General features: G+C 41.4%; 3 protein-coding genes across 3 annotated transcripts; 2 read left to right on the top strand and 1 right to left on the bottom strand.

Moving 5' to 3' along the window:
* The first annotated feature begins 210 nt into the window (after positions 1-210).
* On the top strand, positions 211-3,472 carry LOC136446749 (galanin receptor type 1-like). Its single transcript, XM_066445290.1, has 3 exons — positions 211-336; positions 1,802-1,948; positions 3,292-3,472. The coding sequence occupies exons 1-3, from the start codon at positions 220-222 to the stop codon at positions 3,412-3,414; spliced, it is 387 nt and encodes a 128-aa protein (XP_066301387.1). The 5' UTR covers positions 211-219; the 3' UTR covers positions 3,415-3,472.
* Positions 3,473-6,371: 2,899 nt separating this feature from the next.
* LOC136447231 (G-protein coupled receptor 54-like) lies at positions 6,372-9,614 on the bottom strand. Its single transcript, XM_066445948.1, has 4 exons — positions 9,609-9,614; positions 9,128-9,263; positions 7,721-8,085; positions 6,372-6,413 (listed from the first exon to the last, which is right to left on the bottom strand). Exons 1-4 carry the CDS (start codon positions 9,612-9,614, stop codon positions 6,372-6,374), a joined length of 549 nt encoding a protein of 182 aa, XP_066302045.1.
* Positions 9,615-14,023: 4,409 nt separating this feature from the next.
* On the top strand, positions 14,024-14,869 carry LOC136447229 (uncharacterized). Its single transcript, XM_066445947.1, has one exon. It carries the CDS (start codon positions 14,024-14,026, stop codon positions 14,867-14,869), a length of 846 nt encoding a protein of 281 aa, XP_066302044.1.
* Positions 14,870-24,653: the final 9,784 nt, after the last annotated feature.

Raw genomic sequence — 24,653 nt, 5'->3', positions numbered from 1 at the left:
GGCTTTTGTATTGCAGTACTACAGACTTAGTGAGTATAGCCGGAAGGCTGTATCGGTCATATTCTAATCTTGATTGTAAAAAAGTATACGTGGGCGTTAGAAAATCAAAGAGGAAGGGCGGAAGTTATTTGGCTGCTGGGGAAGTCACACATCACTAGGAAATTGTCTGGCAGCAATCTATTTTGATATCATTTTTTTCAGACAAGGCGTGTCATATCCATGGTAGTGGGCGTGGTCATCCTCTTCGGAATCTGCTGGCTGCCGAATCACGTGCTAAACCTGTGGCGAACAATCTACATCCGCAATAAGATACCAGCTTCTGTCTACTGGGCTAAGGTTTCTAACTCTTTACTTCACTTTGCTGTCTCCAGCGCATTCAACTATGAACTATGATGATGATAATCATCTGACTTACTGCGACAATGTGAAGATATAGATCAACAACACACTGACGACTGTACGGAATATTCATCGTGTAGAAAAATACAGACTCTCTATATTAAATAACAACCACAATTATCTTCACCGCAAATAGTGTAGAACTACCCTTAGTGACCTTGTCCCTTAGAAAATGTTTTGAAATCATCTGTGGTTTTCTTTTCTTTGGGCGATGATGGAAACAAAAAAAGTTTCTAAAAGTTTCTTGGAAGACAGAAACTATGGTCTTCTTTGAATGCTTAAGGAAGAAAACTTTGCTGAAGGGAGAGGGGGCCGTCTTTTAAATGTTATTTAACTCCTGAATATTCAGAAATAGTTGCGAGGGTACTCCATAGCTTTCGGGAAACTTTGACCTATATTTTAGTCTAGTGGCTAGACTTTGCCGAGTCGCAATTAAGTTAGCCACGGCATATTTTCCATTATCCCTTGAATACCATTTGATTTGGTTTATCTATTTGGTTGTAAGAGAAGTACAGCCAGGGCTATTCAACTAGCCGAGGGCTATTACGAACCGTTAGCCCTGGTAAGTGAACAATATACATTGAATAACATTATTATAGTGCTTTAACATTGGCATGCAGTCAAGTATGCGTTTTATTTTATCACTTACTGTCTAACGTTATATTCCTAGCTCGCCACTTCCACAATTTTATCCTTTACTAACTTACAATAATGACCCTATATATAGTGTAGACAAGAAATGTTACGACTTAGAAATGGTAGGGCTCAACACCAAAGTTGTCTAGGTGTTGTGTGCTTAAGTGTTCCATGCATGTGAGTATCTGTTATGTAAGGCTACAAAAGACTGTTTTCCATTGAAGTTACCAACCAATCAACTTGGATTTGACAAGTTTTCAGATAAGGCTTTTATCAATTTTCTGTCTTGTCAAATTGCAAAGAGCCGCTCGACCTTGGGGCAAATTGTACACGAGTGTTTTCCACGAAAAATGGATCTCACGGGAGCAGAAACCTTGGACGGCGCCACAGCGTCCTGGTCCGGCGGCAACCGGTAATCGTCCTCAAAGGACGAGGACGTCATCACTGGTTATCATGAGTTAAATCTGTCAGGTAATAATCAAGTAAAGACCAGTCCAGTATCATGTGTTGGTAGAAGTCTTTCTGGATCAAAGTTGGACTGTAATTGCTAACACAAAAATTGGACTTACCTAAATTTTCGGTTGATCGACTCCAGTCCTTTTTTGTGACGTCACGTTATGCAGATAGAACACGTGACTCGGTGGGCAGTGGATCATGAGTTACAGAATGTCTATGGTGCCCCCCGTCTCTGTTGAGGGATGGTTGTTCGTCGTGATTGTAGTTGATGAGGAATATGTAATTTTATGAGAACCGATGTCTTCCTCAGATGTTCGCCCTGTTTCTGAGCTATGCCAACTCCGCCATCAATCCCTTCGTCTACACCCTACTCGGGGAGAACTACCGGAAGTGCCTGAGGAAGACCGGATGCTGTTGTTATGGCAACCAGAAGCGGGACGGGACAATCACCCTGAAGGTAGGGTGTATTTTGTAGATGTGTGAAGGACGTCATCATTGCATGTTTAAAACGTCTTCATCATCATAGAGGCAACAGGTTGCCTCATGCATATAACACATTTTATTTACATAGAATCTTAAAGGTTGATGAATGTTGATATCTATTTGCACCAATGACAGCCCACCACTCGCTTAGCTTTGCAAGAAGCATAGAACTTGGCTACCATGGTTGCTGAATTATTTCGAGTACGGCTAGATTGATGTGGGCGAAATAACCTTAAATTGGTTAAATGATAGTTATCAGATTCTTACAACATCAATTGAAAACGTGCCTTGGTAATCTAGAACCAATGTTGTACCATTCATCACACTGCGGCATGATTATAATCTGCCCAATTGCCAGTCATTTCCTCATGAGTCACATTAAGCTATCTGCTGTTAACAGACTGAGTTTGACCTCTAGACCAGAGTCGGGATGATTTCCTATATAACATGTGCACTGATGAGTTAGTGTGCGTCACATCAGTAGGCCATCAGGTTTGACCTGGATGGAGAATGAACACTGTGGTTACTGATAGAAAGACCTTATCGATTCAAAGTACTTAACTGTTGCTTTCTATGTCGAGAGTGTTCATTAAAAGATAACGTTAAGCAATCTGTCATCAAAACTAACGAGGTTTCTGCAGCTTGTGCATGTTAAAGCATGTTCGGATATTATCATATACTTGCGTACTGGAGGAATATTGTGTACTAGTTAAAAAAGTTCTTCACAAAAAAAACACAATGTTTTTCACCTGCTGACGTTTCCATGAACGTATACATCGCTAGGCGTCGCTGCAGTGCAAAAGATGCGAAGTTTAGGTTAAACAAGTCAGCATTTCTAGAATCTCACAGACGGTTCACCGAAAAGTCGATAGGTGGATACACATAACCTGATTCGCGGATACGTGGCTGTCAAATTGCCATCGTTCAATTTCAAAGATTTTAAGATCAAAACTGTTCATCCCTAGTTGTTCTGTGGCATAGCAGTTCCTCACAAGGATATCCGTTGTCGAGTTCGCTACCTTTCTCTAAAAAAAAACTTGCGTAAGTCGGCGACACTTCAATGGTCAAAATTACGTGACCCGCCAGACGCCATCTTGTCAACTTGCCCCCAAACAATCCCAAGATGCTTAGCGGCGTTCACGTAAGAATATTGAATGTGAGCAACAACAAAAAAAACTTTGCTCAACAGAGGTTCACCAAGCCGATTTAACTGTTTGGACTGGATTATTTCACAAGTTAGGATTACAGGTTTAAAGATACTAGTCTGGTAACTTTGTCGTCTTCCTGCTGACTAAACGTTTTTTCTTTGAATTCCAGACGGGTAGAAGAACTGGCCCAGGCCGCTCTGACTACAACATACCGGCCATTAAGATAACCCTGGCCACGGATGCTGACCCCTGTGGGCAAGACAAACAAGCTGGAGATGCAACTGATGTGTGAAAGGTCAAGCTTGAATGTTGTTATGTCTCATTGGGAACATGGTTTATATTTGGCCTTTACGCAAGCCATCAGACGTTTCTTCGATACTGTCTGAAACGTCTGACCGTTTGTAAACTTTATCCAGTTGCTTGACTAAATGTTACCTTGTATATTTTATTACCTAGATGTCTAACCTTCATCGACGTATTTGGTCAGTGTTTGTTGTGGTTTATGTAACTGTGATATTTGTGTGAGTGTTTTTTGTGAAAGTGCCATAGACATGTCATTGACTTATTCAAATGATACTTTCTTGTGTTGAGTTACAGATAGATGATTGTCTGGGACATAATTGGCCTTAAGAATCATGAAGTGTAGCATGCCTTACTGTATGCTTCTGAATCGTTCGTCTTACCTTGATGGTGCACGTAAAATAATGGATATCAGGCAAAAAAACATTGTTGTTTTCAATAATTGTTTATACACTGCTTTGTATATAGCCTTCTATTTCCAATTGATACTTGCATCGAACAGTACAGAAGCGCCACCATTCATGAGCTGCAGGTATAGCAACGGGCATTCCTGGGAATACATTATATCATATAGGTCCTGTCGTAGGCCTGATCGCAAGGCAACACACTAGACACTGGTACTGTAGCTCGGTAACATCATAAATATCATTGTTACATATAGAGTACTTTGATACGTTATGTGTTGGTTACGGTTACAATGGATGTTACAGGTATGTAGATGCATTGGTCGGTGTACGTTGACCAAATAGGTTGTAACGTTGCCAATGCGTGAGGACGTGTTATCTATATTGCGACATAGATAAGTCATGTGGCAAGGTTAAAACATTGTACAATCATGTGTGTGTATAGTATAACTGTAAGTCTATACTGAAGTCCATATGTATAACAACAGTACATTTTTCAATCTCGCACATACCCCTCTGTGGTGCAAACTAGCTGATTTGATATCTTTCCCAGTATTAAAGCTTAATGCATTTTCAGCACCACCTTCTTGTTTTCTAACCTTCAGTTGTAATATATTGTACTTGCACTTGTATACAGTACTATGGATATTTGGAGAAACATCAGATACTGAAACCTCTTGAGTTCATATTGGCATCTAGTACCCGAAAACTGGGGCAAATGACATCACGGGTACTCCTGCTGTATACATACATACAATTATCTACCATTTACCATCGAATTGTACTTCTTATGTAGGATATGAACTCCACTATCCAGTTATGAGTCAATGTAAGCACACACACGGTTCCAATAAGTTAAATAAACACAAAGCTTGCAAGAACGGTTCAAATTGGTGTCATTGACACTACCGTACATATACATACAATCATGTACTATTTACCATCAAGTTGTTCTTATTATGTAGGACATGAACTTCAATATCCTGTGAAAGATCAATGTAACGACACACACACGTTTGCGAGATAGTGTCTGATCAACACAAAAAGCTAGCAAAAACAGGTCATGGCGGTCTATGACTGGTGGTATTGCTACTAACGGATATTGACCAAATTGTGATGAACCGTGGTACCAATGCATGCTTACATCATCATAAATGACGTAACTGGGTCACTCTTAACAACAGTTTGACTTCTTGACATTCTGTAGAGATTACTGTGTGCGGAAAGGTAGAGACGAAACATGTACAGACTCACGTTTATGAACCACGTATCGTAACTAGACGGACAGATGATAACGTTATATACAGTATATACAAATTGAAGATACATATTCCGGGCAAATCCTCCTAACGATGGTAGGTACAATGTACACCAGCTTTGCAGTTGTTTACATTCAGAAATTTGCATAATACTTACTTGTTGGTCTATTCGCCACTGGAAGAGTCCATTCTTGTATGCGAGGAATGTTTGTTAAAATTCAAATCTGGACTTGGGTGATTATGAAAAAGTCAATTTTTTGGTGGATGTGGGGAGGGAAATGAATGAAATATGTTGTAATTTTTCTCGCAAACATTGCATTTCTAGTTGTTATTCACTTGCAATTAGCCTATGGTCACGAATTGTCAATACTGGATCAGACACTGATGAAGTTTATCTTTGGACTACATACACATGTCGATCATTTGAGTATATCTACATACTATCTAACATGTCTGGTTGTTCTGGGACAATCAGGCTAACACAACGTGGACAAAGACAGTGACTGGATGGAAGGGTTGATCCTGCATGGCAAAGGTGAAGTCGATTCTACTGCCATGTGGTACGTTTACTTCAACTGTTCATAAAAACAAATCAGTCCTCACCATCGAAGACAAGCTCAGAAACGTTTAATTTACTTATGTCATGTCCTGACGCAATTTCCTTGTACATAGGCCAATACATATCTACCTCTTTTCCAAAAGGACATCGATTAATCTCTGACTCAAACAATTGATGTTTCCTGTGTATCATGTCATATGCTTCCATATATATGTATTCTTTATTACTCTTATTGGATACCGTAGTGTTTAGACTTAAGTTTTATAGAAATCATTAGCATTGTTAATAAGCAAAGACATATAAATGTCTTGACATTTTGTACTACCTACGACTTTGCCATACATTGTACCTGTTGCATTTGTTGTGCAATAAACTTTGATTGCAGACAAATGCCAGCCGAAAAGATTTCAGTAGATGCTGTATCAACGGTTCACGGCAAAAGTAGAACAGAGTTTAAGTTAGAAACGTCTGGCTAGCTACAGTCTGGTGAGCTGGCCTATATACATTTTGAAAGGTCAAACGCCAAAGGAGTGAATAGTCTCACACCTGACTTTTATTTTTGCCGTTATTGAAGTTGTCAATCAAGGGATTATTCAGGGTCAGAAACACAATTCCGTTAAACGGATAATCCAATTTGTGGTGTGTCCCATTTTCAGACGGAGGCCTAAATGGTGACCTGTTGGTTCATTTCTATCAGTTAGATCGAAAACAAAGATCAATAGAAATCCTATTTCCTGGCACCTCCTGTCTTTACCTGTCGGGATCCTATCTAAGGAAATGAAATTCCGTATCTAAATGTCACAGTAGCATGTGCACAGCTAGATGGAAATCTAATGACATCGGATACACCGCCTAAACCTTACAAGTCTCATCAAAGGACACTCACGGTGACTAAACGTTTGAAGTTGCGAGCTGGAGGATTTCCATATTTGCATCTAGGTCAGTTGTGGAGTTTTCAAAGAACCAGTTTACTTTGAAGACGTACTGCGCGGGGAGACCTAGATAGAATATCACAGACATCAGTCCGGGATTGAAGATGTTTAGTATGACTATTAACCCAAGAAGTATTGGAAGTATTAGTGATGCAATTACTTTGTGATAAAAGAAGACGATAATTGATTGCTTCAAAAGATTTGAAGCTAAAGTTAGAGTATTTGCCGTTGTCTAAACGCAGGAAGTCTTGGATGGATGCCGAGAACGCTTAGGTCGCTACAGCTGGTCCGTTCTGTTGCTTGGAAATGGTATTGATCATGAGGAGACGATAACGTTTCAACAGATTTGAGAGGGAATGAACACGAGATGTTGATTTAGTTAGATACAATTAAGCCCCCCTTTAAGCATTGGAAGTATGGATCTTTGGAGCTTAGGTGCCATGTCAAAGGGTATGCAAATGTGTAGGTGATAATATGTATATATGTGTGCGTGTGTGTGTGTGTGTGTGTGTATGTGTGTGTATGTGTGTGTATGTGTGTACGTGTATGTGTGTCTATATGTATGTATGTATGTATATATGTATGCATGTATGTATGTATGTATGTATGTATGTATATATGTGTGTGTGTGTGTCTATTGTGTATCTGTGTGTTTGTGTAATGTTAACATCAGCGATTTAAAAGATACGCATTGTAAACCGTCTTCGGAATGATTTCTACATAATCCACATAGAGCTCATTTCCTTCTCAGTATTGTTTTGTGTCAACGTTGGTTAGCAGAGACTTCTGTTTTGTTAAGAAGCTATGTCCGATTTCATTCGTCGCCCATTGGAGGGTGTTCGAGGGAGCCAAAAGTCACCGCTTTACAGGACGGACGTTTCGTGTGAAAGGTTACAATAACAGGTCTCGCGGCAGAGGATCTGAGCGTGATGTCTGTCTTCCCTGGCCTCGACGAACTAGAGCTACGACCGGTGGTGAGAGCACTTCTACGCGAGGGCCGTTTTCTAAACAGCCGAGGGAACGACTGCCGTAGGCAACGGCGATAGTTTTCTCCGAGGAGTGTGTAAACGAAAGGGTTCAGCATCGAATTTGAATAGCAAAGAACCAGTGCGACTGTCTTGGTCCACGCTACAATGTTATTTACCTCTGGTGGCACAGGGCTAAACACAAACCACAGGTTCATGATGTGATTCGGCAGCCAGCAGCAGGCGAAGAGAACCACCACCCCCACCACCATGCACGATGTCCGACGGGTCTGCTTGGCCTGCGCGTCGGTCTTCTGGGCGTGGCTGATGCTGAATCTGGTCAGGAGCTTGCGGACAATGAAGGAGCAGCTGATGGAGCTGAAGACCAGGGGGATGACGTAGGTGATGAGGAAGGTGTACAGCATGTAGCTTCTCTGTGCAGACGGAGTGGGCCAGTTCTCTCTGCAGATCTCCCGAGGCCCGAAGTTGTCGACCTCTTCGATCTGAAGGTTCAAACCCAGAGGCAAGGCAAGGAGGAAAGAACCTGGCAAAAATAACAACAAGAACAAGTTTATAGAGGGCTGACTCTCTTTCATGTTTGATTATCAGTAGTTCTACGACCTCTGACCTGCCACTTCCTGCATCTGACCCCGGGGTTATCTTCTATCCATTTTGACCCAACTTCCGGTTAGTATTTACCGGTCAGTGAAACCACCTCCACAAACACACACCAACTGAAAACAATAATGACACATCTAAGGTTTCCAAGATGCATCATATGATTAAAATAGACTTAGCAGAAACGACGTGTATCTTCCAGCATGTTTTTTAAATTTTTTTTATACATCTTTATTCAAATTTGCACGATATGATAAACATAAATATCAAGCAGAGCTATTTTTGTGCATTTTAAAACGGCAATAATTTACAAGTAATGGCACATGTATATATCTAGCATGTGTTTTGTGGGAGTGTTTATCCAGGTCACTGGCAGTGTGATGGAGGGAGGAAGGGAGCAGGTGTTGATGGTACAACATGTTCACTATACCGGGTAGATTACCCTCTCAGGTCACTTTAATGCCGTGATGGATTGTTAAGCTTGCTATCATTAACATCGTATCTCATTCTACTGATAATTCTAATCCGTTACATCGTCTGGTATCGGAAAGGGCTTAAGACATCGTTATATGTGCTTTTGGATTATTGATTTTTGAGACATCACAATAACTTTCTTTTTTCCAATTCCACGTTTCAACAAAGCTCTTGTTCGCAGTGCTTTCCAATATTTAGACGTACACTAATATGTAACGTTGTAACGGATTTTATTTTTCACTGCTTTTTAAATCAGAGGTCAAACCCGGCATTATCGTAGATTTAGAAACTTCTTGTAGAGCTAGCAACGTAGTTTAATCTTCGTCGCTTGTATCACATGTATGCCTTATAATTCAATTTAAGTCTGTGCATCGTCATTAACTGTTGTCAACTTGAAAGTAGCCTACGGGCATGAATTTTCAATAAACTTATCATATATGATATTGTAAATGGGAGTCATGCAAAAAATATTGTCAACAATGTAGGAAGCGTACCTATCCATGTACAGCCACTGACAATGGCAGCAACCTTGGGTGTGCGGTAGTCAATTGAGCGGAGCGGATGAACAATGGCGCAGTACCGGTCAATACTCAGCACTGCAAGGGTGATGCACGTGGCCTGCACTGTTACCTGGGAAAGACATGATGTTTTACAAATATAATTCAACAGATCGTGTTTTCACACTGAAAGATATAGAATTATATGATATTCCATGTTACTGTTGCAGTGCAAACATAAATATCGATGTAGTACTACGTTGATGAAGGTTAGACATACAGGTAATAAGATACGCCAAATGACAGTTGCACGAGCAGCTAGATAGAATCATGATGTAACTTCAGAAACAAAATAATCACAAGCAAATGTCAGACATTTTCACATGTTAATCGTCTTCGATGAAGACAAAGCCAAGCAGATGTATTCTGGTGGCAATGTATGTTTGCTTGTAAGGGACCATTGGTCCCTTGTTTTCACCTCCATGGATAATGGTGGTATTGTTTTCGGCGTATTTGTCTATGTGTCTGTCTGTGCGTCTGTTTGTCTGTGTGTCTATATGTGTTTCCACACATCTGTGGTCATTAGCGACCCCAAAAAACACCCCTCCCAATAAAATGGTCACATCCAACATGGCGACCCTGTGACGTCACAATTTGAGATGGCGGCCACCAACAAGCCAACGGATCCAACAAAATACTAGAATTAAATATTTGTGCTACAAATACTTCAGGTTTGCTATGTTAGTTTAGCGATTACGAGGTCTCTTTGTAAATATGAATTGGTATTGAATTTTTCATTCTATTTGAGTTAAATGTGTGATAGTTGTGTGCCGATTTGTTAAAAATAGCGAGAACGCTAGCGACCCCCCAAAGCACTCCTCCCAATGAAATGAAATAGTATAGCTACCCTGCGACGTCACAAAATCAAGATAGCGGCCACCACACATGCCAATGGATCCAACAAAGGTTTTGCTGCGCAAACCTGTAACTATTACGTACAGTCTTCTTCCCTTAGCGCCGCTCGACAGTAGCAACATACTATTACAGTAACCATCGATATCATCATAATGTCAAAACAAGCTAGAACTCATCTATAAATTGATTAGCCCACTCAAAGTTATAACGTTTGCATTCACATTTCCCACTTTTAATAAGCCAGCGCACAGGTTGTTTCTCAATGTGTGAACCTTGTCGTTGCGGAAAGCCTAGCGCATCCATTTCAAGTTAAATATTAATTGTGTTAGATCGAAAATTGTGTTTGTGAGCATTCATTTTCGAAATTACGACGAGAACTTGCAGGGGTGCCATTAATTACACAGGCGTACTGTTACCCAATTGCCGTGGAATTACGTCTGTGAAATGTACTGCTATTTATTAACCTTAGATGGATAGACCTTTTAAAATGACATGGTTGATACATAGACACACAGGATGTGTGTAGGCGGATCATTCGTGGAAGCTGTGAAAGCTAACTTAATGTCTTTAAAAGCCTTGCAAAGAAACTAGAATGTATTGGCTTTAGCGTGGGATTTGTGACGGTGAAAGATTTATAGCTGAGTGTGTACTTTTGTGTCCCTGTGCGCTGATATACCCAGACTCTATGTGCAGTGTTTTGAATGTTACGGGCCATTGGGTGTCGTTTTGAGGTCTAAGGTTCAAAGAAAAGATGTCATAGGTCAAGAAAGTCATCTAGAATCGATCAATGTTCACTCATATACTAGTCAGGTTCTATTCATCATTAACGATGCACACGCCAATTCTTCCGCACAAATAGCGCGCTGGGAAAAAGTGACGAAAGGGTTTCGATGGTCGAGGCTTGAGTTGATATATCTCGTAATATGCTGCGAAATGGCATTAAATACCAACGTGACTGTAAAACATAAGAATTGATGTGTTTTGGGTTAAAAAAAATGATCTCTGGCCTCAGCTTTACTTCCGGGTAATCGTCCGCGTTGAATGTAATCCGCCTTTTTGCCTCAGGTTGACCTTTGCTACGTTCTCTTGGCGGTGTTGCTATACCTGGCGCGTTGGGTTATTGTGAAAACATCAGTGTTTGCATTTTCGTCATAATTTGCTTGACTATTCCTTAGAGTTTTCTCTTTCCAATAATATCGTCATTTTCGTGTCTAAATGATAGATGGGTTGGATACAACGTGAAAAAGCTCAATTTTGCGTAGCATTTTTTACAGGAAAATACTTTATCTTACTATCTACTACAATTCGAAAGGTTGAAGAAACTCAATTGTTTTCATAGACATGGGGATATCTTTCATTCCCAAAGAGTTTGTTTTGCGTCAGAAATGTTTTCTGATTAAATTGAGACTCAAAAAAAAAACCTTCTATCAAGGGTCAGGGGCGTTATATGCTATTCAAAAGACACATTAGGCCTCACCATCTTAACTTGAAGGATTTTTTTCGCCCGCGCGCATTAGTTTTGGGGTCTCCAGAGGACGCCATCCTTAAAATCAACATGTGGCCTTTGTTTGGAAAAATAGGACAGGAAAGGAGTTTGAGTGTCTCCTCACGTGTATCTTTCTTTTACCAACTGAAAGTGAACGCAGGCATCTTGGGAGATTAACCAATTAAATTAAGGTATAGTCAAGCAGTTGTCATGCATGGGTCCTAGCAACATAGCCAGACATAAGGACACGTTGAATTGAATGAAATTGAACCAAATAACAATCAGCTACAGCCAAAGTAGGGCATGATGAAAGAAATGCCTGTGGGATTCTGGAACCTCAGCCAAATTAGGACATATACTACCAATTAGCTCTCATGGGATCCTTAGAATAGCGATGACGTGATGGACGTCGATCAGCGATGAGGTCTATATCTAGGAAAGAGACTAATATGAAACCATAGACCATAAGTGATTCGATTGATCTCTCCGTCATATAGTTATAAATAGGATTATCATGGAAAACATTTACAGCTTTTTGTATCATGTTGGCCAAAAATTTCCCATGGTAATTTTCAATAGTAACACCAGCTCTACATTTGCTGACCTGTTGACCTAATTCTAGGACACTAGCTGTTATTCAGTGAAAGCTAAATGCTGCAATATATGTGCAATGCCGCAGTGCTACCTGACAGGTTTTCGTCAATGATTTTGTAAAACTAGTCATAGTTTGCATTTGAGTTACTAAGTATCCTCCTCCAAAGTTGCCAACACAAGGGTCCACTTAAGTACCAAACAGGTCGCTAAGGAGCCTAAACTTACACCACTTACTTTGTGACTGAAACCGCTCCAACAAATCTTGACCATAACATTTCCAGAACATTAGACCTAAAGCATTGAATTTCCGCTACAAGGCCATAGAAAGTCGCCCATTATCGAACTTGACCTTGGTTTCCACAACCCCTACTTACTATAATGAGGATCCATCGACAGCTTCTTAATGTATGCTATCCACATACATACAAACAAATATACATCACCAGTTATGGTACATAACCGTAGCCAGGATACCCATTATCGAACTTGACCTTCGTTTCTGTGATACCTACCCACCTACCAAATATCATGAAGATCCATCCACAGTTTCTCGTGTTATGCTGTTAACATGCAAGCACATGTGCAACCACAGCCACTCCACCATGCAACACCGAAAACATAACCTTCTGCATCTGCCGAAGGTAATTATCCAAAACGCTTATTAGGTCATCCCTTCAAAGAACGCGAAGTCATAGATCTACATCAAAGAGTACTTAGACGTGATAGGTATTAGGCATAAGCCTAGGAAAATTGGAAGAGCAGTCCAGTCCACCGTCGTTAGTTTATGCCGGCTTGATGGACCGTGGAGAGGCTTAGAGCTATATCCGTCCTAAGTTACTGTATCTGGGCTGGAATAAACATTTTGCTAAAAAAAATAGTTATCGGTCTCCACCATGCACCCGCGGCCCTTATAGGCTTTTCTGTGTCGTAGGCGTGACGACTTCGATGGCCTACTATGTCATTGCTTGCGAAAGCACATAGTGCAAGATGCGTCTGTCTGTATACCCTGTACCCACTATTTCTAAACTTCTTCAATTTCTTTTGCTTCTATTTCTATACTATCGTATTTACAATCTGCTCTTTCGTCTCATTTCCGAAATTTACTTCTCAGAAAATTACATTTGCATATTGTCCCTTTTACTCCGCATCTTGATGCTTTATTTAGTAATAAGATTAAGACGTATAATCGTACTTTGAAAAACTAACTTACATTTCACTTGCAAATGTAAATGCTAACTAAGATTTCCTTTCAAGAGAGTAACTTTGACATTTCACTCGCAAACGTGAAAATTGCCTAAAATTTTCTTTTCAAGAAAGCAACATCCACATTTTACTTGCAAATGTGAATCTTGACAAAAAGTTCCCTTTAAGAAAGTAACCTTAAAATTTCACTTGCAAACGTGAAAATTGACTAAAATTTCCTTTTTAAGAAAGCAACTTTTACATTTCACTTGCAAATGTATTGACTTAAAACACAAGAACTTTCCTTACATGGGAAACAAAATCTTTCTTTCCAACCCCTTGTTTTGGTCATTACGGTGTATCCTGATAAGGGAGAGACATAGACTCAATGTACTGCCTGGTCACGTCCTGTGATGGGAGTCCAGGTTAAACGGACAGGACATGTGGGCTCCTGGGCTGATCCTGTGGCCCTCTCGGTTTTTAATGACCCTCTATTCCCACACTGGACCCTTTCTGTCATCTCATTCATCTCTAGTCCAACTTTTTAACCGCAGAGACACCTTTGAAGATCTAGCAACCCGTTTTCCCCATCCTTCTCGGTTTTCTGTTTTTCGTAGTGTTTCAATTAGTACCATGCCTGTCCATTCTCTGATGTTTTCTGATCCTCACACATTTTCCCCCCTTTCTTCTTCAAAGTCTGTAAAGCAAGGGCCGTAATGTCCCTGGAAGGAAGCAGAGATGAAAGAGTCAGCCAAGCAGGGATAGAGATGAGAACAGGAAGGAAGTGGGCTGTGGGGAAAGCGGTAGAAGAAGCGAAAAGTAACCTGAGGCACCGAGACAGAGTAGGAGTGGTGGCGCAGGGAAGATTGGGACTGGGCGCTGGTAGAACAGAGAACCAGAGATGGTGCACTGTAGGACATAGGGAGAGAAGAGAAATGGTCCAGAGCGAGATTAGAAGAAAAGAGGAGGAGAGTAGAAGAGCACAGGCAGTGAGTCAAGGATCTCAGTGTGCATGGACGAAATGGGAAGGATTAAAAGACAGAAGGGTAATGTGGAGCAATTTATACAGATGGGAGCCCCTGAGAACCCAGTTCCTCATAAAAGCAGTATACGATTTACTCCCTACTCCAGCAAATAAGAAAAGATGGGGCATGCAGGAAGAAGAGAACTGTGGTCTGTGTGGGAAAAGAGGAACACTGAGCCACATCCTATCAGGGTGCCTGGTGGCCTTGAGCCAAGGAATGTACCGGTGGAGACACGACAAAGTACTAAGGGTGTTAGCAGTGGTCCTGGAGGAAGAGAGAGTGAAGAAGAGACAACAGAGCAGAAAGGGACCACAGTTCATAGGTTTTGTGAAGGAGGGAGAGACAAAGATCGGGCCAAAGAGAGAGCTAGAGGAAGGAGGTATCGTTGCAACAGCAAGTGATTGGGCCCTGCAGATCGATCTGGATAGACAGCTGGTTTTCCCAGAAGAAATAGCAGTAACAAGGCTAAGACCGGACGTGATACTATGGTCCAAACAAACAAAGCAGGTGGTACTGATAGAGCTAACAGTCCCCTGAGAAGAGAGAGCAGAAGAGGCACATGAGAGAAAAGTATCGAAGTACCAGGAGTTAGTACACATGTGCAAAGAAAGAGGATGGAAAGCGAGCTGTTACCCCGTGGAAGTAGGAACGAGAGGGTTCATCTGCCAATCCATGTGGAGGGCACTAGGTGCTACAGGTGTGAAGGGCAAGAGAAGGGTGGCTTGGTGGTCTAAGCCTGTACCCTTGGTATACCTTTTTGCACTTTGAAACGGAAATTCGCACATTGTTCCCTAAAGTTTCGCCAATAAGAATGAATGTGCTGAGTGCGAACCATATATAATCTGATCATCTGTAATGATGCACATATAGAATACAGTAATCAATAGGTCAATATCCTTCTTTGTTGGGTTTATTTGAGTGATAATGGTTTCTGTATGAAATCACTCCCATCATGTGTACTCCATTATTGCAGCCGTCCTGTCTAATCAATATTAAGTACCCTTTATAAGGTTTCGTCAGATATCAGTTTTTTGCAGGCTACCGGATTTTATGACAACCTGCCTTCTTATTCTAAAGCAAGATAAGATACGATTTTGTGTCCCAGAAACACATGATAAATGCCATTCATTGTCTCAATGTGTTTCATCCCTGTTTTTCCCCGACGAAAAATAAATGTACTTACCTTATCTAAAAAAACGGACTTATTGTATTAACGTATGTTGTTACAATGGTCAGATGGGTACCTACTGGCTATAATAATACAACAAGGAGAATACAGAACTTGAAGTAGTTATTGAACACACGTCACGGGCTGGGTCAGTTAATGACAGAGATGGATCTGGTACTGTATGTCTGCACATTGAACCTCATGTTACATGATAACATGCATGTTTTGACACCTACTGTCGTGTTCCACTGATAAGCACTAAAGGTTAACCGACAAGGGAATTTAATCTGGGTCGCAACCTAAAATCGCCAATGCTCAGACTTCAATCAGAGTTGCCCCATTTAGAATCTACTACCTGTGAGCCACAGGCATCCAACGTCTGCTATCAAACTTCAGCAGTAGCACAACCGGCGCGGGTCGCAACCTACGGCTGATACAGGCCGACAGATGATGATGATAATGAAAATCGTCGATGCTCATCTGACTTCAATCAGAGTTGCCCCATTTGGAATCTGCTACCTGGGAGCCACAGGCATCCAGCACCTGCTATCAAACTTCAGCAGTAGCACAACCGGGTCGCAACCTACGGCTGATACAGGCCGACAGATGATGATGATAATGAAAATCGTCGATGCTCATCTGACTTCAATCAGAGTTGCCCCATTTGGAATCTAGTACCTGGAGATCACATTACATGCATCCAACACCTAGTATCAAACTTCAGCAGTAACACAACCGGGTCGCAACCTAAAATTGTCGATGCTCAGACTTAAATCAGAGTTGTCCCATTTGGAATCTAGTACCTGAAGATCACAGTACAGGCACCCAACACCTGGTATCAAACTTCAGCAGTAACACAACCGGGTCGCGACCTAAAATTGTCAATGCTGAGACTTAAATCAAAGTTGCCCCATTTGGAATCTACTACCTGAAGATCACAGTACAGGCACCCAACACCTGGTATCAAACTTCAGCAGTAACACAACCGGTGTCGTCTGGATCACTGCGCAGAATAAGGAATATGCTGACGTTTGCAGGACACTGAGCCCACTACAATGTGAGGGTAGATTTTCAGGCGACAAATACGTTCGGCTCTTGGGGGATTATTGGAAGTCCAGCGACCCTCAAGGCGATTTTATAACGGGCTAAGGCTGTTGACAGTGCGTCCCACCGTCGATGAGCTTCGGCTTTATTTGCTGATGGCCAGAAGGTCGGCCGATTTTGAAAGAAGGTCGTGTGTATTGTACTTTGCCATTATATCTAACGGGGCTCGCAGACCTCCGATTCAGAAAGCGGGAATCTTATCTCACTGGGCCGTGACTGTTTGCGACAACTTTGAGAATTTTTTGAGATTTTTTTTGTCGTACGACGCATTTGTGTTTGAAGCCCAGCTGAGCGGGTCATTGAAAATCGCACTGTTGCCACTGAACTAAAAACCGAGGTAAAACAAGGTAAAATTAAAATGCATAAAAAAGATATTTGCAGTGATTAAAAAGTGTGTTTTGTACTATGTATATGTATATGTACTAATGTTATATGTTTGTAGATGTATTAGGACTTAATTTTTTAAGCGATGAAATCTGTATCTTCGCTATATCTTGTCTTTACATACTCCCTCATACCCGCAATAAAAAGTGGCCTGCATGCAGGCCGATTTCAGCCTCTCACGAATAAACAAAGATTCAAACAAACAAACCTTGAAACTGACATATTTCTTTTTACAGAATAGATTCCACCATTTGGAGCCAATTGGTGTCTATTTCGTGCCCATTCACGTCATTTTGCCAGTTGTAATTTAAAAATTTGAAGAAAAAAAAATCGCCATTTCAGGTGACGCATTGGCGTCGATTGGCGCCTGTGTGTGAATGTCTCGCCCGAAATACCAGCTTAAAAATCGCGCGATGACCAAGGGAACATCGGGCGTATTACTGCTGAAAATGTCACGTAGTCGTCGGCCGATCGATGGATTTCCGTACTGTGTAACAGGGGCTTTACTGACATCCCAGTACAATACCTCAGAAATCGTTCATGACACGATGTTAGTATTTCTATCGATTCCATTGTAATTTTTTTCTCCAGCCAGAAATCGCCCCGGCGACTGGATATACAATTACAACAAGGCAAATGAGATTATGCCCATACCATGAATTGAAACTAGGGCACGCGATATGTAACGTTATATCTATACCATGTCGCTCTGGGAAAACACTCCTGATGAGATTATAAGTCTACGCTTATATCTTAAAAGGCTGACAAAGGCTGTGTAATCCACTTATAACAGACGCAATAACTAGTTCATTCTCCGTAATGGGATATATACCAACGAATTAAATGTTATGGAATGCTCTGAAGACGCCATTGACATGGACGGACAAATGTTCGTTTGTAAAATCGACATTTTGTGGCGAGCAGTTTGAAAGTCCTGCATGTACAGCGTGAAGCATCAATGTGAGGTACAGTAGTTCTATTGTTGACTTTTCTGAACTGTCGCAGCTGCCACAATTCCTTGTAATTATCAGCTTTCCATGGGAATCAATGCGACGTACTAAATGAGTTATGAACGCTAAAACAACACCAACATCTGCTTAGAGCACTAAAATCTCCATTTAAAGAGACAACTGAGAGGATAATCTTTAACTACAGACTACATCTATTTATATTAACTTTATAAAACCGGCTTTTTTCCAATATTTATTTCCATCCGGCTCCAGTTTTATGATAATTGAATCCCTCATGACTATTCCACATGCAAAGAGACAAAGGGCTAGATATGCGTGGCATACACTTGCAGTTTGTTAATGTATCAATTCCGTAGGGGGTTCAATGCGTAATAAGAATGTTTAGTATTCAAGACACTTCAAGGTCCCCACTCTACTTCTAATGAAAGTATGTTCAACAGATTGCTAGCTGTCCGTTCTTGGAATCTGCATGGGTAAGAGTTGTGCTGCGAGGTTCCGTGACCAGAAATATCCGGGGACAGCATGCAGGCATGTATAAACTAGTACAGCACTTTAGTGGAACGCTAACGTACGCATATCTTAAGTCGTGTTCGCGAATAAAATGGTAGTACCCCTTATGAGGTTACCATATACATGTAGTTATGTCGGAAAAAATAGTATTCAACGCACGGGGTTCTTTTGCACGACGAGGACAGCGCGTACCGTGATGACATGGACTCTTGCCGGATAAAACATCAGTACTGTGAGGTACCGTACCAATGAGGGGGTCTACTGTGTCCCCTGATATTGATTGATGATCACCCGGGGTCTTGGGCAGGTTAATTACTTCGCTCTACGTCTGGGTACGTGCTACACACACACACACACACACACACACACACACACACACACACACACACACGCACACACACACACACACACCTGTATGATAACATCAGCCTTGTATTCGAAGTTTCTTGTATGTCCATTGCGTGCTTGTTCAGCGAAAGGTAAACACACACACACGCGCACACGCACGCACGCACACGCGCACACACACGCGCGCGCACACACACATACATACACAAACAAACAAACAAACACAAACCTTGACACACTTGAAATAGCATATGTGACAGCGCTAGCCTTGGGCAAAGTGTCACATTGAATGCCACAACTGGTGCAAGTGGCACACCTTTTTGGTCAATGTTGACCGTACGTATCGATTTATTTTTTGACACAGGCGTTTTACGACCCACCCCCCCCCCCCCGAGTTTCCTGTGCTAGGGTTTCTTCCCTAGGACCTCTGTGCAGGGGAGTCTTCCCTGGGTTTCTGTGCAGGGTTTTCCTTCCCTGTGGTTTGAATTTAAAACCTGCCGCAATTACAACGACCGTATTGATTTCGCATCTATCAATACACAAACCAAAACCGACAGTAACGACCGACCCAATTATGGATACCTGATAGGTATAAAGCATGAAATACTGTGTAGAACTGATACGATGTCTGTAATTTTTCAACAAATTAGACCCAAGAAAGAGGGTAAATTTTAAAATGTCGCCTCCAGAGAAACAAGTAAAAACTGTAACACAATTCAAGACGACATTCGAAGGTTTGAACAGGGCCTCAGAGCGAGAATGTTGGCAGCAGATTTTTCGTCATTTTCTAGGCTCGACCATTTTGACGTGCACTCAGCAAAGTTCTAGTTTGTGACATCGAAATTGGAAGGCGAGCCTCGCGAGTAAATGTCACAGACCTATTGGACGGTGTCTGCTCTATTCCGAAAAGAGGATTCTGATATATACTAATTTTCAGAGAGCTTTAACCTGGAATCTAAGTATTCAAGTACCTGGAACATACTCAGCTTAAGTGCACAAGAACTAGACATGTATTTACCGTATTACTATCAATACGACTAACAAGGCACTCCGCGGCTTCACCGCAATCCTCTTAAAGACCTGACAGACGAGGAGGGACATCTCTTAAAAGCAACAACCAACCTGCGCAGTTCATCGAAAATCAACCATCACTGAACTTACAGGGAGAGTTTGCGTCAAAAAGCAAAGAACAGCGTTAAAACGTGTTAAGTGTAGCATTTTGAATGTACGCAACAGGTAAAAACATCTCTGTAAGGACTCACTGACCTGCATCATGTAGAAGACGAAGGTGCACATGGTGGAGCCGAAGATCCAGCCGTACGTCAGGTAGTTGATGGTCGTGAAGGGGATACAGCAGACCAGGAAGGCCAGGTCGGTCACGGCCAGGTTGACGATGTAATAGTTGGTGACGGTTTTCATCTCGCTGAAGCGGGCCACGATGTAGATAACCAGCGAGTTGCCGACGCCGCCGATCAGCAGGATGACTCCGCAGACGGTCGGCATGACGTACGCCACCGCGCCGAGCCCGTAGCCGGTCTGGTTGCCGGCGCTGGTGTTAAAGTCGTCGGTGAAGTTGTCCATCTTTCGTCAGGGACTCGACGAGACTGACTAGACTACGCTGCTCTTCAGCTACTCCTACTTTAGCAACGTGATCGCCCCCCAATGGCTTTCCGAAGTAGGCCGTTTGAATAATGAATCAGCTGGCGTCCTGAAAATAGGGCCGTCGGCGGAACGCTTTCAGCTATAAGCAACAGGTTTACAAATCGACTTTTCTTTGTTGTCTTTTAATTCAAACGTGACTCTAACGTGTTAACATATGGCATTATTGATTCAACCGAAATATTCCAATGACAGACATAAAAAATTAGAAAGTTTCCTCTTTTGTTTGTGTTCATGAATGTATACCATGTACATCACGACCACCATGTTTCACCTAACCCCCTCATGACACCATGTCCAGAATTATAGCTGACATTTCTAGAGGATTAAGCCTTACCCGAAGAACAGACGCCGGCGGTTCCGTTTACGTGCAGGTTGTAAGTGATACGGCAGCAAACTAAATATGAGCCTAAAACCAATGCGCCCAGCCTTTGAATTCTGCGTGATGTACATTGATTACAAAATTAGTGAAGTGATGGCTCTAACAGTTGGTTGAATATGATTATCATGCATATTTGCAGCGTTGCACTAAAACTCGGATATCCTGCGGTATATACCGATACGATCAACTTATTCTGACTGAAACTTACCTGTTACATAAAACATGCTTTTGTGACGTCTGACTTAGAAGAGACGGACAAAGTAAGTGATGGTGCACTTAGGATTTAAACCATATTTCAACACCAACAGGTATACATAAAGACAGATTCTTGCACGTATCAAAATGTATTACAATCAAGAGACACACACTGAAACTAATAAAGAGTGCATACCCTGTTCTCATCCAGTGATGAAAAATAAACAGAACGTTTTTTCGAGAAGACGCGTACGGCTGTTGAAGTTACGAAGTTTTGAGTAACTAACGTGATTTGTGATTTAAAGGTATAGGAGTAAGAGGGTTTGTTTGGCGCTCTCAAATAAGAATCAACTACGGTTTGTCCAATAACCATAGACACTCTAATATTGCCGGCAGTCTAACAAGTAGCTCTTTTTTTTTTCTTCTTTGCATCCTGGCGAACGCTGTGTTCAACGGCGATGGACTCGACCGTGGGCGGCGAGTCCAGCTGTGCTCTGGCACGGTTTGCCGCATGTAGAGCAGATGAAGCCTGTTGTTTGGCAAAGTAGTAGAAGTACTTAAAATACCAATAATTAGCTGGACTCTACCGTTAGATCTGTATGAGGAGATGATCAAGGTTAAACATGAAGTCACGTGTGAAATGACGAGATGAAACTTGGTGGTTCAGAACTAAATGGCGTTTTGATTTTATCTATACTTTGGCTGTAGAAAAAGTACAGCCAGGGCTACCCAACTAGCCGAAGGCTATTACAAACGGGTTTGATGTTTGATGTTTGATGTTTGATTTCGAATCCATTAGATTAGACTTGAAAATCTCATTTGCTCTTCCTGGATTCATAAAAAACACTGTACATGTATAAAATTACGGAAAAAAAGTACAGCCAGGGCTACCCAACTAGCCGAAGGCTATTACAAACGGGTTTGATGTTTGATGTTTGATGTTTGATTAGGAATCCATTAGATTAGACTTGAAAATCTAATTTACTCTTCCTTGATTCATAAAAAAACACTGTACATGTACACAATTACGGATAACATAACGCAGAGCTTACATAACATTAGACTTCATAAAACTACAAAAACTACACAGCAACATGCAATAATACAAGATCATTATTAGGGTAGCCCAGCTGGTAACTGAACAATATGAAAAATTCAGTACAAACTTTCACAAGGCACATTGAGATGTTTACGACTAAAATACGACTAAAATACATATAAAGGGGTACATAAAATACAAGACAAAGGACAAATAGATGTAAACAGTCAAGTTCGAAAGCAAGAGTAATCATGATGATTTCCTTCTTTTTGTTCACTTCATTTGTCGATACTGCAACCGATAAAACCATGTATGGTCAACTTGATATCTTCATTGCACTCTCGATCGCTCTTCACGCTATGAGTGATGCGTAGTCTAGGGCTTAACTTTTTGTAATGCCTTAACTTCTTCAAGCTGTGTCGTCATTGCTGACCTTGATTTCCCTATAATTAGCTCTAAGTTCCTGTCGCTCAGAATATCCATTCATTAACCTTAAGTCCTTAATGATCATCATTCATTACCCGTTCATGATTATTTATCATTAGTAGGTACATTTGAGTAATGAGGCTGTAGTGCCTTTTAACTAACGCCCTCGTGCCATTAGCAACAGCATTAAAGAACGCTATTGTCTATTCTGATTCTTATGAAGACTTTTGCATGAAAAGGACGAGACCGTTGAAATATATAGTTGTGTCTCAGTGCCGTCCTTTCGACGCCTACTTGATTGCGCTATCGCTAGTGTGCATCCACTTCTAGTAGCTACTGTGATGAGAGCACACCATAGGGTGCACCTCCCTTCATTAGCACTGCACTATATTTTCAACCAAAGCAAGCCAGAAATAACCACCCGTACAAGCAGCATACTACAGGGAGTTAATGGATAGTGGCGTACCTGCTGTGTATGCCTAATTGACCATAGATATATATGATGAGAAGGAGCCATGATGATTCAGTCATCAAACGGAAATCATGTTCCATAACACTTGGTAGCAGCTGGGTATCTTTTCATGTATCTTTCCATACATCCTACCCAATAAATAACCCGTGTACACATACTAGTATGTTCTCTGGTGGTAAGTTGCACAAGTTCCCTATGGGCTTAATTAAAGAGACAAAACATATCCAATTATCCGGATCCCCGTGAAATGATCCGCCGTATACATGCCAAATGATGTTATTTACTTCTTCCAAAAAAGAAGAATTGATCATTTCAGGGAACTTAGACAAGTACATCACCTTTGTAAAGAATCTTAGGGGTTAGATGAACATACATAATCCTTACTTTAGACCTTAGATCATCCCGCAATGTCGTTGTATAAGTCGACGTGTGTCGAAAACTTTCCATCTAGAGGCTGTGGACCCGTGTGGCTACTGCCTGTCTCCCAATGTACTCAAACCTGTTCTTTTGCCATTACTCTTTTGCGTTAAACATAATCACAAGCATCATTATTCTATTGTATTATAAATACCACAGCGCTGTGATGATTAATTGCAAACATCATGATTTTGCGGTTGTGTTTAGAATTCTTCTCTTTCTTTCCTCGCAGCGCAGCTGGTTTTGATGGATGACAAACTTAACTAGCATAGTGCACTCATCGGGACAACTTTGAGCAGGCGGGAAATAATGACTATTATCCATTTAATGTCGAACTTTTCCCAGCTTCAAAGATCTCGGAACTAATACCATACATTCGTTGTTAATGCTATGTATTTGTGCTACAAATAACATACATTTGTACCGAGGGTTAATGTATAACGTAGATGTACTTTTTGCCAGGGTTAAAAAAAATGAATATTATGCGGCTATTGGGGGCGGTTGTAGACGAGTATGTGGTAGGGATGTAGCTCAATTGGTAGCGGCTTCACAGTTGAGCTCCTGGTTCCAATTTCTAGGCCAAATAGGTAACTGGGAGACACCGGCCAGATAATCTGGGGAAGGGTATCCTGGTAAGAGCTGCACCGCCTTTCGGAAGAGACGTAAAATATGGGTCCCGTGTTCTAGGAGGTACCTCGAGCACGTCACAACAGTCTCATTACTCAGATAGGTACCTACTGGCTGTAACACTACAACAAGAGCAAGGTCGTTCGCTGTTTTCCATATTTCATAACATATACCGCAAATACCAATATACATACTTACCTTCGAGTAACCAAGACAGCAACATTTCATCAAAAGGAATCCACGCCTTTTTGTGCAACGAAGGGGTAATTAATTATAGGCTTGTAACGTCAAATCTGGAGACGTACGCAGAAGCCGCATTAGTGTCCGAAATGTTTACAAGACTTGTACATCAAATTAAGGACACCGTAAGTAAAAAGGCGGCGTTAATTCCCATGTCGGTAGCGACTAAAGAAATGCCTTTGCAACTGATTTCCGAGGCATGAACTGTTTTTCTAAGAAGATGTTCCCCTTGATGCAGGAGGCGAAATGAGGGAGCGGATAAAGCTAACACCACTGGATTCCCGGCAATGGCAAAATGTCTTTGTAAATTACATATATTTGTGGCTTCAAGGTAAAACGCCATATGGCGAGATTTTGCAGATTTACAGGCATACATGGA

The sequence above is a fragment of the Branchiostoma lanceolatum genome, chromosome 13, assembly GCF_035083965.1.
Source record: "Branchiostoma lanceolatum isolate klBraLanc5 chromosome 13, klBraLanc5.hap2, whole genome shotgun sequence".
NCBI lineage: Eukaryota > Metazoa > Chordata > Leptocardii > Amphioxiformes > Branchiostomatidae > Branchiostoma > Branchiostoma lanceolatum.
The sequence above is the reverse complement of the archived record's forward strand: the minus strand, read 5'-3'. Positions and strand labels throughout refer to the sequence as shown.